The sequence below is a fragment of the Apteryx rowi genome, unplaced genomic scaffold (genome assembly GCF_003343035.1).
Source record: "Apteryx rowi isolate R43461 unplaced genomic scaffold, aptRow1 scaffold_613, whole genome shotgun sequence".
Lineage (NCBI taxonomy): Eukaryota > Metazoa > Chordata > Aves > Apterygiformes > Apterygidae > Apteryx > Apteryx rowi.
This window is the reverse complement of record NW_020450887.1, coordinates 380,058-391,915: the sequence shown is the minus strand read 5'-3', so window position 1 is coordinate 391,915 and position 11,858 is coordinate 380,058. Positions and strand designations below refer to the sequence as shown.

Sequence of the window (11,858 nt, the reverse complement as noted above, 5' to 3'; positions counted from 1 at the left end):
ATAAACACAGAGGCCCTAAAGCCTAGAGAAGGATCTGTGTTTGGGCCAGCTGGGGGTCAGCCCAGCARTGGGCTGCTGGTGGAGAATGGGCTGCTGCTCCTGCAGCGCAGCGAGGGGTTGCCCATTAGCACAGGCTGCCGGCAAAGGAAAAGAGCTGAGCCACTTTCTTCCCCTGTGCATGTGCTGTCAGGAGGATCAGTGAGGCTGGTGCATAGGCTGGAGGCCTTGCAGGATGGCTCCTGGGAGGGAGCAGGCAGCTTCAGCAAGGCAAGTTGTCTGGTGAGTAGAAAGGTGCTTCGGATGGACCCTATGGGGCAGAGGGAGCAGGGTGGAGGATGTTGGTACCAGCTAGCGGAGCTCTCCTTTGGGTGAAGGGTCGGTGCAAGGTATGTGACTAGTTGTTTCATGTTGGGAATAAGCAGTGCCTGACTCTGTTGGTGGTGCCCCACACCAAGGATTGTTTCACTGGTTTGAAGAACTTGCTGTGCTTTTTGTACAATGTCTGTAGGGATGATGAGGTCACTGTGAGATTTGACTCTACCTGCTGGATTTTGGACTTCCCTGAGAACATCTTTGCCATGTTTTGTCAGTCCAAAGCTGAAGTGGTAGCTGGTAGTTCCTCCCGTATCTGCCTTCACCAGTAACCAGGACTATGGGAGTGAACTTATTTTAGGATACTTGTTGCAGAAGCGAGGTTAGCTCTCTTTTCTGTATCTGTATTCACTCTGCAGTGCTCCCGGGGGAATGGCTGGTCTTTCAAGCTGAGTTTCTGCCCTTCAAGACCTCCTGGTGGAAAAGCTTAAAGCAGAACCTGCTCGCTGCGACTGAGTGGCACTTCTCATGTTTTGCTTCTCTCTGCAATAGACATTTTTAAAATACAGACAAATTTTTCTCTTCTCCCGTTTGTTCTGTCCCGTTTACTTCAGGAAGCCTCCGCTTTGTCCTGCTGGATTATCCCTTTAGGAGCATGTATTTGGTTAAGTGTCAGTTGGTCACTTGGCTTTGCAGTGGTGTTAAACTGAACAGTGTTGCAAATGGTCTAAAAAGAGTAGTTGTGGTATGGGAGAAACCTTTCAGAGAGCTGTAACAACATCTAAGGAGCAACTGCGAATAATTAACTGTCCTAGAGATGAATTTCCAAGAACCTGGTTGTGGAAGCAGTGGGCTGAATGAATTCAGCTCAGCAAAGACATAAGCTTGATCAAAAGCAGTTAACAGCATTGCTCTCGGCACTCTTAAGTCCTCTCAGAAATCAGTGTTCAGCATTCCTTTAAGAGGAAAGAAAAGGGTCAGCTCAGGGGATTTCAAGGTTTTTCTAGACATTTAAAGGCTTTCTTTTGAGAAGGAGTTGATTTTGGTTTTAAAACTGGTGGCTTGAAGGAGCATGATGGCCAAGGGTAGGAGATGGATGGTCCCTGTGCCACAAATGGAAAGTGCGCCCAGGAGCTTTGCGAGCTGCCCTGCAGCGCTGCAGAGCTTTCTCGTGATGATGGCTTTCGTTTGCTGGCAGCCCCCTGTGCCTCTCTGCACCCTCTCTCATCCCACCCTGCAGTCTACCTCTACTGAGGGAACGTTTAAGCCTGTAAACTCCAGCACTCATAAAGCAGATGAAAATAGCACATGTTTAGGTTATGCATTTGTTTTCAGGTAAGGGAAGCAAATCAAAGCCACACAGGCATTTCCTGGCATTCGATTTTCAAATTTCACATTTTCATACAGAGTTTGTACATGAGTAAAACTTCTTTGGAGACTTTTGTTCATTTGCTTTTCAGAAGCAAAGCGTACAGTCCCAAGGAGTCGTATTAACTATTAAGTGGGGCACTAGCGGGAGATGTAACTTTTAGCAGCAGCTTTTTTTAACCTCAGAATAGGTGCAGGAGCTGCAATAGCTACTCCAGGTGAATCTGTCACTCTCAGGGTGTGAACAAAACCCTTTGCCAGCACGTTTCACAGATCTTGCCATTGGCACTTGGCAGTTCTGGGCACTGGCCCACATCCTGCAGAGAAGGACGTGCCTGCAACTGCAGCCAGACCCATCTGGCTCTGCCTCTTATCTCAGCCTACGCTGCTCACCCCATCCCTGCTCTTGGTTGTGGTGCCTGGAGGACAGGTGGGGAGGTCTGCAGCCGGCGAGGAAAGCCGAGGAGGAGGGTTAACAAACCTGCAGTGGGTTCCTACCGGAGAGACAGAAAGGCCCATCTGACTCCCTGCCATGGACTGAGCCCATGCAGTTTGTAAGAACTGAAGAAACCAGAGAAGTCTGTAGTCACTTACAAGTTTTTGTTTTGTGTTCTCTTGTTTTTTCTAGAACTCTTTAGGGGATAATCAGTCTTAACAGCTTATAGGGTTTCAGCTGCTGCAGAGTTATATTGTGACAGGGAATACCAGGTACCCTTACAGAGATGTTGCTACAAACCTCCCCTATTGCAGTTCCAGCATGTGCTGGCTGGGCCAGTTACTGCTTTCGTTGTAGGTAGCGTCGACAGGCTGCAACTCCGGGATTGGATATCTGTTATGAAAGGCCACATGTGTATATATGATAGCATATAATATAAAGACATGCACATTCAAACAGGCTTCCATCTCACCAGGTTATAATGTAAGATGAGACTCCTGGGATTTTAAACAGTCTGAGCTTTATTTAAGCTGCTTTTATCTCCATTTACCTGGAAGTAAAAGGCTCCAGTGTAAAATCACAGTAACTAAAAGGACTTGCTCCTGAGTAGCCGTGGGTTAAATGTACCTGTAGGGTAAGCATGGCTTGGTCCCTCTCCTTTCATGACCCATCCCTCTGGTCACCTTGTAACCCAGCGTGCTCAGGTGTTCCCAAACTGAGGGACATCTGGAGATGTCTCTATCAGTTGTATGGGAGCATAGGCCTTGTTTAAAAAGAAATAAAAATGGAATGAGCACAGACCTGCCTTGCAGCATTGCACAAACATTGTGTGAAGAAGTAATACAAGGAGCACCTACRCTGAGCTCTTGGAGCATTTTCCCTGCCAGTTTTTAGGCAGTGGCCTTCAAGGAAGCTCTTCCTTCTTCAGCCTTTTCCTTCAGACCTCCATCACCTCTTTGCACGCTGGCAGACAACAGGGGCTTCCTTATGGCTGGGTAGCTACTATTTTACTTACCTCTTCTTTTATTGTTAAGGATATAGTTGCAACGCAGAGGGTCCTAAGGCAAAGGGTGGGGAAATATCTGAGCAAGAACGTGGGAGATGTAGGGATGTGGGGCCAAGAGAGAGGCTAGGAAAGGAGGAAGGATGGAGAGGGGAATCACAGCTGGGTGCTTCTCTTCATGGCTATTGTTCTGTGCTTCTGGTGATGAATCTTGCCCAAGCCTGGAAATGCTTCTTTTCTGAAAGTGCCAAAATCAAGTGGACCTCGGCTTAAAAATACTGCCTATTTTTGGTCAGCATTTTCTCATAGGTTGAGTCTGGATATTTTGGTGGGTGGAAGTGAATCTCAGTTTCTAGGTTCAGGGATTAGTGATGTGGTAGACCAATTGGTGAACATGGTCCTAAAATAGAAGGGAAAGCAAAGGACTGGGATTAAATAAATGCAGCCTTTAGGATGACTGACAGACATCAGGACAAAGCCCAAGTAGGGGAAATAGGCAAGGAAACCAGCAGAGAAAGCCTGGCCAGTCTCTTGTTTGGCATATGGTGTGAGATGGAAATTGGGCCCTAATACAATATATGGGACCCTTCAAGCACAGTTTTCAGGGGTCTGCTCAGATAGGACCTGAACATTTTGTGCCCATCTCTGCTACTGCACAGCCTGTGCAAGGGGGACTGGTGTTTTTGCGTGCTGCCTGTTTCTCCTCTGAACCCCTGTAATGTTGCACTGACCAGCAGGGAGGTCCTGGCTCTGGGGCCAGTGCTCCTGGTTACCTGTGAGCCACTGCTGAAAAGCGTCTCCTCCACAGGACCCTCTTGTGACCCACTCATACGCTGCAGTATGAGAGATGTGGCTTGGAGCCACTCCTGGATCACCAGCCATGTTTCTCCCACAACTGAGTTTTCTTAGGAATTTTTCCTTCAAAACAATATTTATCCAGCTTGATCCTGTTCACCAGTGTGAGCCCTGGATCTGTTTTTAATTGATGCCCTTTCCTGCTGTCTATGAGGTTGATGTGGTTATAATTTCAACTATGGTTTTCTTCCTTATTGTCTGATGAGTTAAAATAGTGCTGTACTTTCCTCCTGCATGTCTGGACAGCCTGCATGTCCACTAGGCACTTTGGAAAAAGGGTCTTAAAGAGAAAGAGAGGCACTATGATTGTAGAAGATATGAAATATTTCAGCAGCATCATGAGAAATGAATTTAGACAACTTTAATGTAAAGTGCATGGCTCTGCCTTGAAATGTAATCCTGATGACATCTTTTTATTATTGAATCAACATAAATTAATGGCTTTAAAATTCAATATTCATTTTTTCCACTGAATTTAATCTAATATGACCTATTTCCAGTTGTGAAAAGTCCATAATTACATTAGATAAAATTGTTCAGTGAACCCAAAATAGATTTTTCCCTTTGTATATTAAAGATACGCAATCTCATTTTAAACTACATCTTGAAAAGAACTCCTTAATTTGGCACTAATACCCTATTATTAAAATGATTAAGTCACTTTATCCCTTCTCACAAGAAGTTTTCATTTTAAGGAGCCCTGAAATGAGTAGCAGGGGAAGAAGGGGGAATGCATCAGTAAGTTAAAGCAGAGCAGAGCATTTAGAGTTGCTATTTCCCACATGGATGGTGCTGGGAAAGGAAGCACAGTCAAGTGGTCTGGTGATGCCTCAGACCGTATCTTAGCAAAGGGCAGTATGTTGAATCTCTCCTCGTGAGCAGTCTGGCCTCCTGATAGAGAGTACAGAGGTCCCTACCTGCCATACAACTTTCACAAATCCACGTGGTAGGCTTTTCATGACTCCAAGAACTGCTTTCTCACATGGTTCTGAAACACCTTCAATCTTTCATTCACAACTTAAATTTCCAACTAGCTGTAGAGCCAACTTTGACACAAGAAAGTAACACTGTCAGCCGAAAGTAACATTTCTATAGTCTAGATTCTGTTGTTTTCTTTTGTTTATTTGCAAATGTTGTATAAAATGCCATTTAAAATTGGCTAGGTGAAATGGGGCACCTATTCTAATGTTGACCAAGTTTCTGCATAAGAATGACATAGAGGTAGTGAGGCATGGATACACAGCAAAGCAACCGGACCAGACTAGTAGGAAAGGCTGTCATCACATCACTGACATCATGAAACTTTGTAGTAACTTGAGCTTACGTGCACTACTGTCCAAAAACTTTATTACAGAACTTCAGCACCATGGTTTAGTAACCAGGCTCATCACAGTAAAAAAAGATTCAGAAAAGTTACAAAAGCTGCACTTGCAAATTTAAAACACTTTTACAAAGGAGGAAGGACAAATCTGATGCTGAAAATAGAAGCTGACAGTTGAATCTACTGCTACAGTTTTGGGGGTTTTTTTTGATGATGACCACTTTAAGACTCAAACATGCTACTAGTCGCACCTATTTTTAGAATAATGAAAAAATATAGGAAGTTAAATGGCACCAACTGCTTTGGGGAAAATGAGATGCAGGTCTTCAAGCAAAGCAAAAAGACCAGTAGCATTTTGGGCAGGAGGGCAGTAATACAGTCAACGGGCAGGTGGAGAAAGGGCTGTGACCATGATAATCTGTGGCAAAGCAAGGTGACTGGCAAGGCTTCCTGGTTTCATGGACACATTATAGTAAATACTCTCAGACTATAACAGAGCTACTACTGGGGGAGGGGAAAAAACACTTTTTTTTTTTTTAACATAGAAGCAACTGGAGTAAGGCTGGGAATTCTCCAAAGAAGAAAAAAAAAATCATTTCAAAAGTGTAGCCCTTTCATAAAGGACTGAACTTTTCACATACCCCTGGATCAGCAAAGGGAGCCCTGTTTTTCTATGTTGTAGCTCAGACGATCTCTAACTGATTTACTCCAAAGACAACTTTTTAACTGGAGTCTTTCACTCAGCCTCAGACATGTGTGGCCTTTTTGCTGCTTGTGGCAAAGGAGCCAAAATCTGGAGTGAGTGCGTGACTGCAAACTGTTCCCACAGGCTGCTGCAACACTATGTCTGCTCAGTGCTACAGCAAAGCTGGGCAGACAAAGTTACAAGTGATCAAGCACCCCAAGAGGAAGGAGAAAAAAAGGGCTTTTTGTTAAACATAGACGCTGGCAGGCTTTCAGGTCACAAACACTATGAACAAGACAAAATTAAGGCTGTGAGGAGTTCTTGGTCCATGTCTTAAAAATAACCAAATTTAATAAATTTGTACAGGCCGAGCGTAGTTTCTTTTTTGAAGCAGTCAGGCAGCCTCTACAGCACACTTGCGATACTATCTAAAAGGCAGCTCGTTTCTTGGGATTATTCAAAAACTGCAGACTGCTTAGCCAGCTGAGGGCTTTTCCCCATGGATTTTTTCCTATGGATCACAAAATGTGTTATCCAGACTTCAAAGCCGGAATGGCTGCTACTGTCATGTCTGTAAAATCAGACTGTGGAGGATGGGGAGTTACTCCATCCTTTGCATTAAAGAGCAGGATAAGATAAGAGAAAGAGATAGTGGGGCTCAGGCACGTGTAAGTGTGGCGCAGAGGAAACCCTGTTCCTGTCCAGTCTCTTTCGGAGTGAGAACAGTACCATGGCTCCTTCCCAGGAGTTCAAACCAGCCCTGGTAAAACGTTATCTACCAAAACAAAACCCTTTGTCACAGTACTTACAGGTGCAAAACTCATTTAGCCTCCGTTCTTCCATAATACCCTGGATGCAGAAAATGTAGTTCTCTGTAAGTCCTGCTGCATCATGCAAGCTGTTTACCATTTGACTGGCGGTGCCATACAGTAATGTGCTTTCTCCGCTTAGTTCTGGATATAGCACCAATATTTAAAACAGAGGTAAATTTGTTTCAGAAGTGATGCAGCAGTTCTGTTGCTTTGAACATGAGAATAGGGCACTTGCGGGTCTTTGTTTCTCCTCACTAATGTCTCAGTCCTCACACAAGCTCTGCAAGCTCAAGCTTACTGTAGCACAGAGGCCTGAAACTGTTCAAAAAGTGATCTGACTCTCTGTTCACTCAGATGACTCAGTGAAGAAGTGGGGGTTGCCTGCTGCACTGAATTATGTCCCTGTATATCTGAATTTATTTAAAACACGCTAGTCACAAAATCACAGTTCTGCCTAGTCCTTCTTCCAAAACACTGACATGTTAAACTTCCTAAACATGCTATGCTTGTCCTCAAAGGTGGGAAACCCTTTCCAGAATTCAACTTCTTGAAACACATACTATACAGGAAAAGAAGATGTGGAACAACTCTTTTGGGAGATAACCTGTTTATGGTCATTAAACCAGCAATTCCTTTTTTTCCTTTTTCCTTGTCTCTCAATAACAAATGGTTCCTTATAGTGTGACAGAGCTTTGATCCTATTGCACAAAGACATGTTTCTGTGTTCTGTAACTTTTTTTTAACTTTTTTTTGTTGCTATGATGAGCAAATGGGAAAGAGTTAAGCAGACAGTGATGTAGCATAATCTACAGCAGTTCTGTTGCTGTGAGTTGTGAAAGCTATGACCAAAGACAGGGCAAATATGAGTGAGCGCCTCTCTCTCTTTTTTTTTTTTTTTCCTTTCCTCCACCCCAAAATTGGGATGGGAAAAGACAGTATATTAAAAAAGAAAGTGTCAAACTCTTTTTGTAGCATACAAAACACAGAGAAGATGATTGGACATATCACTGCAAAGGAATTCCTAAGCCAAATTAAAAAAGCACAAAGCTTCTTTAAAAAAAATAATCACTATATAATGACAATGCAAAAAGAACTCGAAGGAACGTTTTTTTAAAAGAAAAACTTCTGAGTTCATAGTTCCATAATTTGTATTTTTAAAAACCTAATTCACAGAACTATGTATTCTGACCACCTCCCCCTTCTGCAGAAAAGTCCATTTCTGCAAGTTCTGAGAAGTCCAGTTTCATGGTCTCAGTTGTACAGCATTAACAAATGGTTAGGTAATGCTGTTAATTTATGAGATCCTGGAGCTCCTCATCAGTCAGCTCATTGACTTCCATGATCTTTTCCAAGTGCTCCATGTACCGTGCATGGTCTTGCAAAAAGTGCGGTACCCTCATGTTCTCAATCACAGCTAACTCCTTCAGGCGGTCCACGTCCTCATATGAGATCTGCAAGGAAGGAGATGGGTTAATATTGAGCTATAGCCCTGTTACAACTGTAATTTCTCTGTTGTGGCTCTAAACTTCCTTTTGCAGATGGTAAAATATTTTAGAGCAGGGGGATTTAAAAGCTTGTCAGAGTCCTTTGAAAGCAATCCTAGAGCATGAGTTATTGTGTTTTTCAATGGAAGAAAAATGTAACCCTAACAAATGCCTACATAGTTCCTGATTCTGCTTTTGATTAACTCGGTGAACAGACTCTAGTGACCTGAATGCAAACAGGATTGACCTACAACAGCTACAGCAATAGGGAGGGAAAGGATGGAATGAATGTAATTATTGGAGTTCTCAAAGAGGTGGAAAGACTGGCATGAGACTGAAAAAGAYGCTGGGCTAAAGATCAGAGAACTAGAAAGGGAGTACAGGACAGATATGGAACAGGAAACAGGCAGCCTTGGGCTTTGGGAAGGTCCAGAAAGTCCAGCAGTGCCAGCTACCTAAACTCCTATGGTTTCATTTTCACCAGCAATAACTTATTTGTGCTTATGCAAAGCTAAATTAAAATGTGCCTCTTTAGTAACAAACTAACTACAGCATGGGCAACCTTAAGCACTCCAAAATGGGGGTGGGGTGGGGTGGAGACTGGGTTTCCCTCTTGGCATAAGAGGCTTCTGGGCATAGCCACAACATTTTCAAACTTCTTTCAGCCTACTATCTTTTTCTAATATGAAAGCTGAGATTTTTCTCACAGTTAGCTCAAGGTGTTGGGAATGATAATTCAGCAAGAATGATTTCTTTGGCTGTGCAAGGCTGCACAAGCTGTCCTGCAAGCACAGAACAAGTCTCCTTGGGCAGCTTACCCACTATGATGAAATTTATGTGGTTGCCACTTTGTCTAGAAGCTGTGCGTGCTCGGGCACCCTACAGGCAGAAGCATATGTACTGGCAAAAACATAGGCCTGGCTGTGCTTACTAGCTGGCAATTCCTATTTCCTCAGGGCATGGTGGTGCCAGGTGGCTTGAGAGTGGAGCCTGCTCCTTCAAACCTTTTTACCCTCTGGTTCTTCTAAGGAGCTGAGCACAGCGCTGTCAGGGTTCCCTGGAAACAGCCTGCCCTCTTAGCAGGTGATGGAAGCAAGCACTGATGACCCACCTATGCTAAGAGACATGGAAGGGCTCTTTGCAAAGGTAGGAGGGTCTAATCCAGATTGAGCCATAGGAGCAGTCAAATGTGGGGTGATTGTCTCACTGATAATGGGAACAAACTCCAGGAAGAGAATGAATTTGCATCTGAGCACTTGTATGTTTTCCAGGCTGCAATGACCAGATGCGTCCTGATTTAAAAATGAACATGCACCCATGTCCAGGCAGTAAGCCAATATGAAGTCATGTCAATATGAAGTATTGCTGTTTGAATAGTGTGACATTTCACCCTGATTAATGTATTTAGAAGCAGACAGACAGGATCTACATGAAATCATACCATCTCCTCTCMGTCTGGACACACGGCACCAAATGAGATCAAATATTGACCTTCTCTCCTGTCCCAACTTTAAATCTACCTCTTTTCCTCAAAAAAGGAGAAAGAAAAGGACTCTTTCCCATCTCGTATTTATGTTCAGGAGTTTCTGTTACTGTTGCAACCAAGAAATAAGCATTTGTGATCAAAGGTACAGTCTGAATGGGATGCATTTCACTGGTCATGGCAATTTCTAAAAATAACTAAAGTTGACATTTTAAGGAGAACATAAAAACATAACCTCATCCTACTATGGTAACAGGTCGTCTTCCTTACAACATGTAATTAAAATTATTGTAATAGGTAACAAAGACTAGGCTAAAATTGACACATTTAGGCTTTTTCTAATGTGTTCGTGTTCTTGGAAAACAAAAGAGCAGGTGACTTTTTGCTGCCTTTGCTTTTTAAAAAACTTGCAGTTACTCAATACTGAGATGCCTCCAATATCTGCATTCTATTTCTCTTCTTTAATACTTGCATGTGATTATTACATGAAGGTTTTGCAAGGCTTCCCATACTTGATTCTTTAACTACTGCAAAGCTTTAAAACTGCTCCTTCTCAAAAGCATCTTTTCTCAGGCTTCAGCCTCTCTTATTTGTCACCCTCCAGGTATGCAGAACAGCTCGCATGAGTGCATAAGCCACGTTCTATTTCCACATATTGCTCTCTCCAACACCGTAAGTAACGCCAGAAGCAGCAGGAAGTCTGGGTCAGCCAGATCTCTAGCACTCAGATGAGAACAGAGGACACAAACTTCAGGATGGCTCTCTCTTAAATGCATTTATATGAGAAACCAGTGCTCTGATTTTTATGGCTGTGTTAACTACCTATTAAAGTGCAGAAAGCAATTCTTATCAGCAGTATAGTTGGTTGCTTTTGTTTCCTATTAAGTTYGTTCCCAGGTTGTATTTGGAATAAAATAGGCCTAAGGTAAACATGCTGAGAAAGATGAGCTCACTTGTTACAACACAACACCACTAAGAATCTTTGAAAAGCAATGAACATTTTCCCACTAATTCCTGGGCTTCCCCAGGTTTGGATTTCAGTACTTTTTCTTCTAAGCTGGAAGACATGCCAGCTTAGCTTTCTTATGGAACACCCCAATCCTTCTTTTCTGCCTTAAGCAAACAAACAAAAACACCTTTAGAATGGTGAGGAACTCATAACAACCACAGGCTTAATCTCACTGAAAGCTAATATTTCTCTATGAACACAGAACTTGTTTTTCTTGAGAGCAGGCACTGCTCTTGCACACACATTTTCAGTTGGATTGTAGATGTGTGCAGGAAAACATTTAAAGTAGAGTTTAAGTTCCCTTGATTTAGAAGCTGTAAAGTCAAGCACTTATGAATGATCATACTGCTAGAATGAAATTGTTTGAAAACCCTTAATTTGGACACACTGCATTTGGATTATGATTGAATCTGTAATTTTATGAGATATGACTTAGATGATGTTTTTGAAGGGGGTTGACAATATTGCAGTCTGTTGGAAGGGAGAAAGATAAAGCAATGCAGGAATGGAGTGCGTGTTCAGCACAGTGTAGCAGGTTGAAGCTGTGTGGAGTTAAGCAAGCTTAAAGCAGAAGGAAGTTTCAGAGAATAAAGCTGCAGACTTATTTGAAACAGCATAATTTTTTTTTTTCCTCCAGAGCTTTCCAACTTGGTTCAGTTACTTAAATAGCTCTGCTGACCCATATGGATGTTTCTGACACCAACATGTAAAACTTCTTAAGTATGGACCAAAAGCCTATATCATAATATGCAATCTCCCTTCATCACCCTATGTCAACAGCAAGCAGGAAGCAATGTTGATATACCAGCTCTCAAACCAAGCAAAGCAGTACTAACTTGATTCCCATTTTATGTGAGTTTGAACCCTGCTTTTGAAATGTGGAACCCTAGCAATCTAAAGAGTCAGTTCAGGAAGCCTCTGACAAACCTGCACTTTGAGAACAAACAAACTTGTCCCAGCCTCACATTTAAAATTGAGGATGGCAGTCAGGCAGAGAACACCAAGAAGTGATAGTCAGAATGGACGGAAAACACGTTCTGTAAATTTAGAAATACCATGCAATCTGGAAAGACACACCGATTTTCAAAAA

At 42.8% G+C, this 11,858-nt stretch overlaps 1 protein-coding gene across 4 annotated transcripts in view; it reads right to left on the bottom strand.

The window, feature by feature from the left end:
* Positions 1-5,304: 5,304 nt before the first annotated feature.
* The window catches only part of KIAA0895 (KIAA0895 ortholog), a 38,437-nt gene continuing 31,883 nt past the window's right edge, over positions 5,305-11,858 (bottom strand). For all 4 annotated transcript variants that reach the window (XM_026083743.1, XM_026083744.1, XM_026083745.1 and 1 more), the window contains one exon: positions 5,305-8,243. In XM_026083743.1, coding sequence (XP_025939528.1) covers positions 8,082-8,243 — 162 coding nt within the window. In that variant the 3' untranslated portion in view covers positions 5,305-8,081. The remainder of the gene's footprint in view (positions 8,244-11,858) is intronic.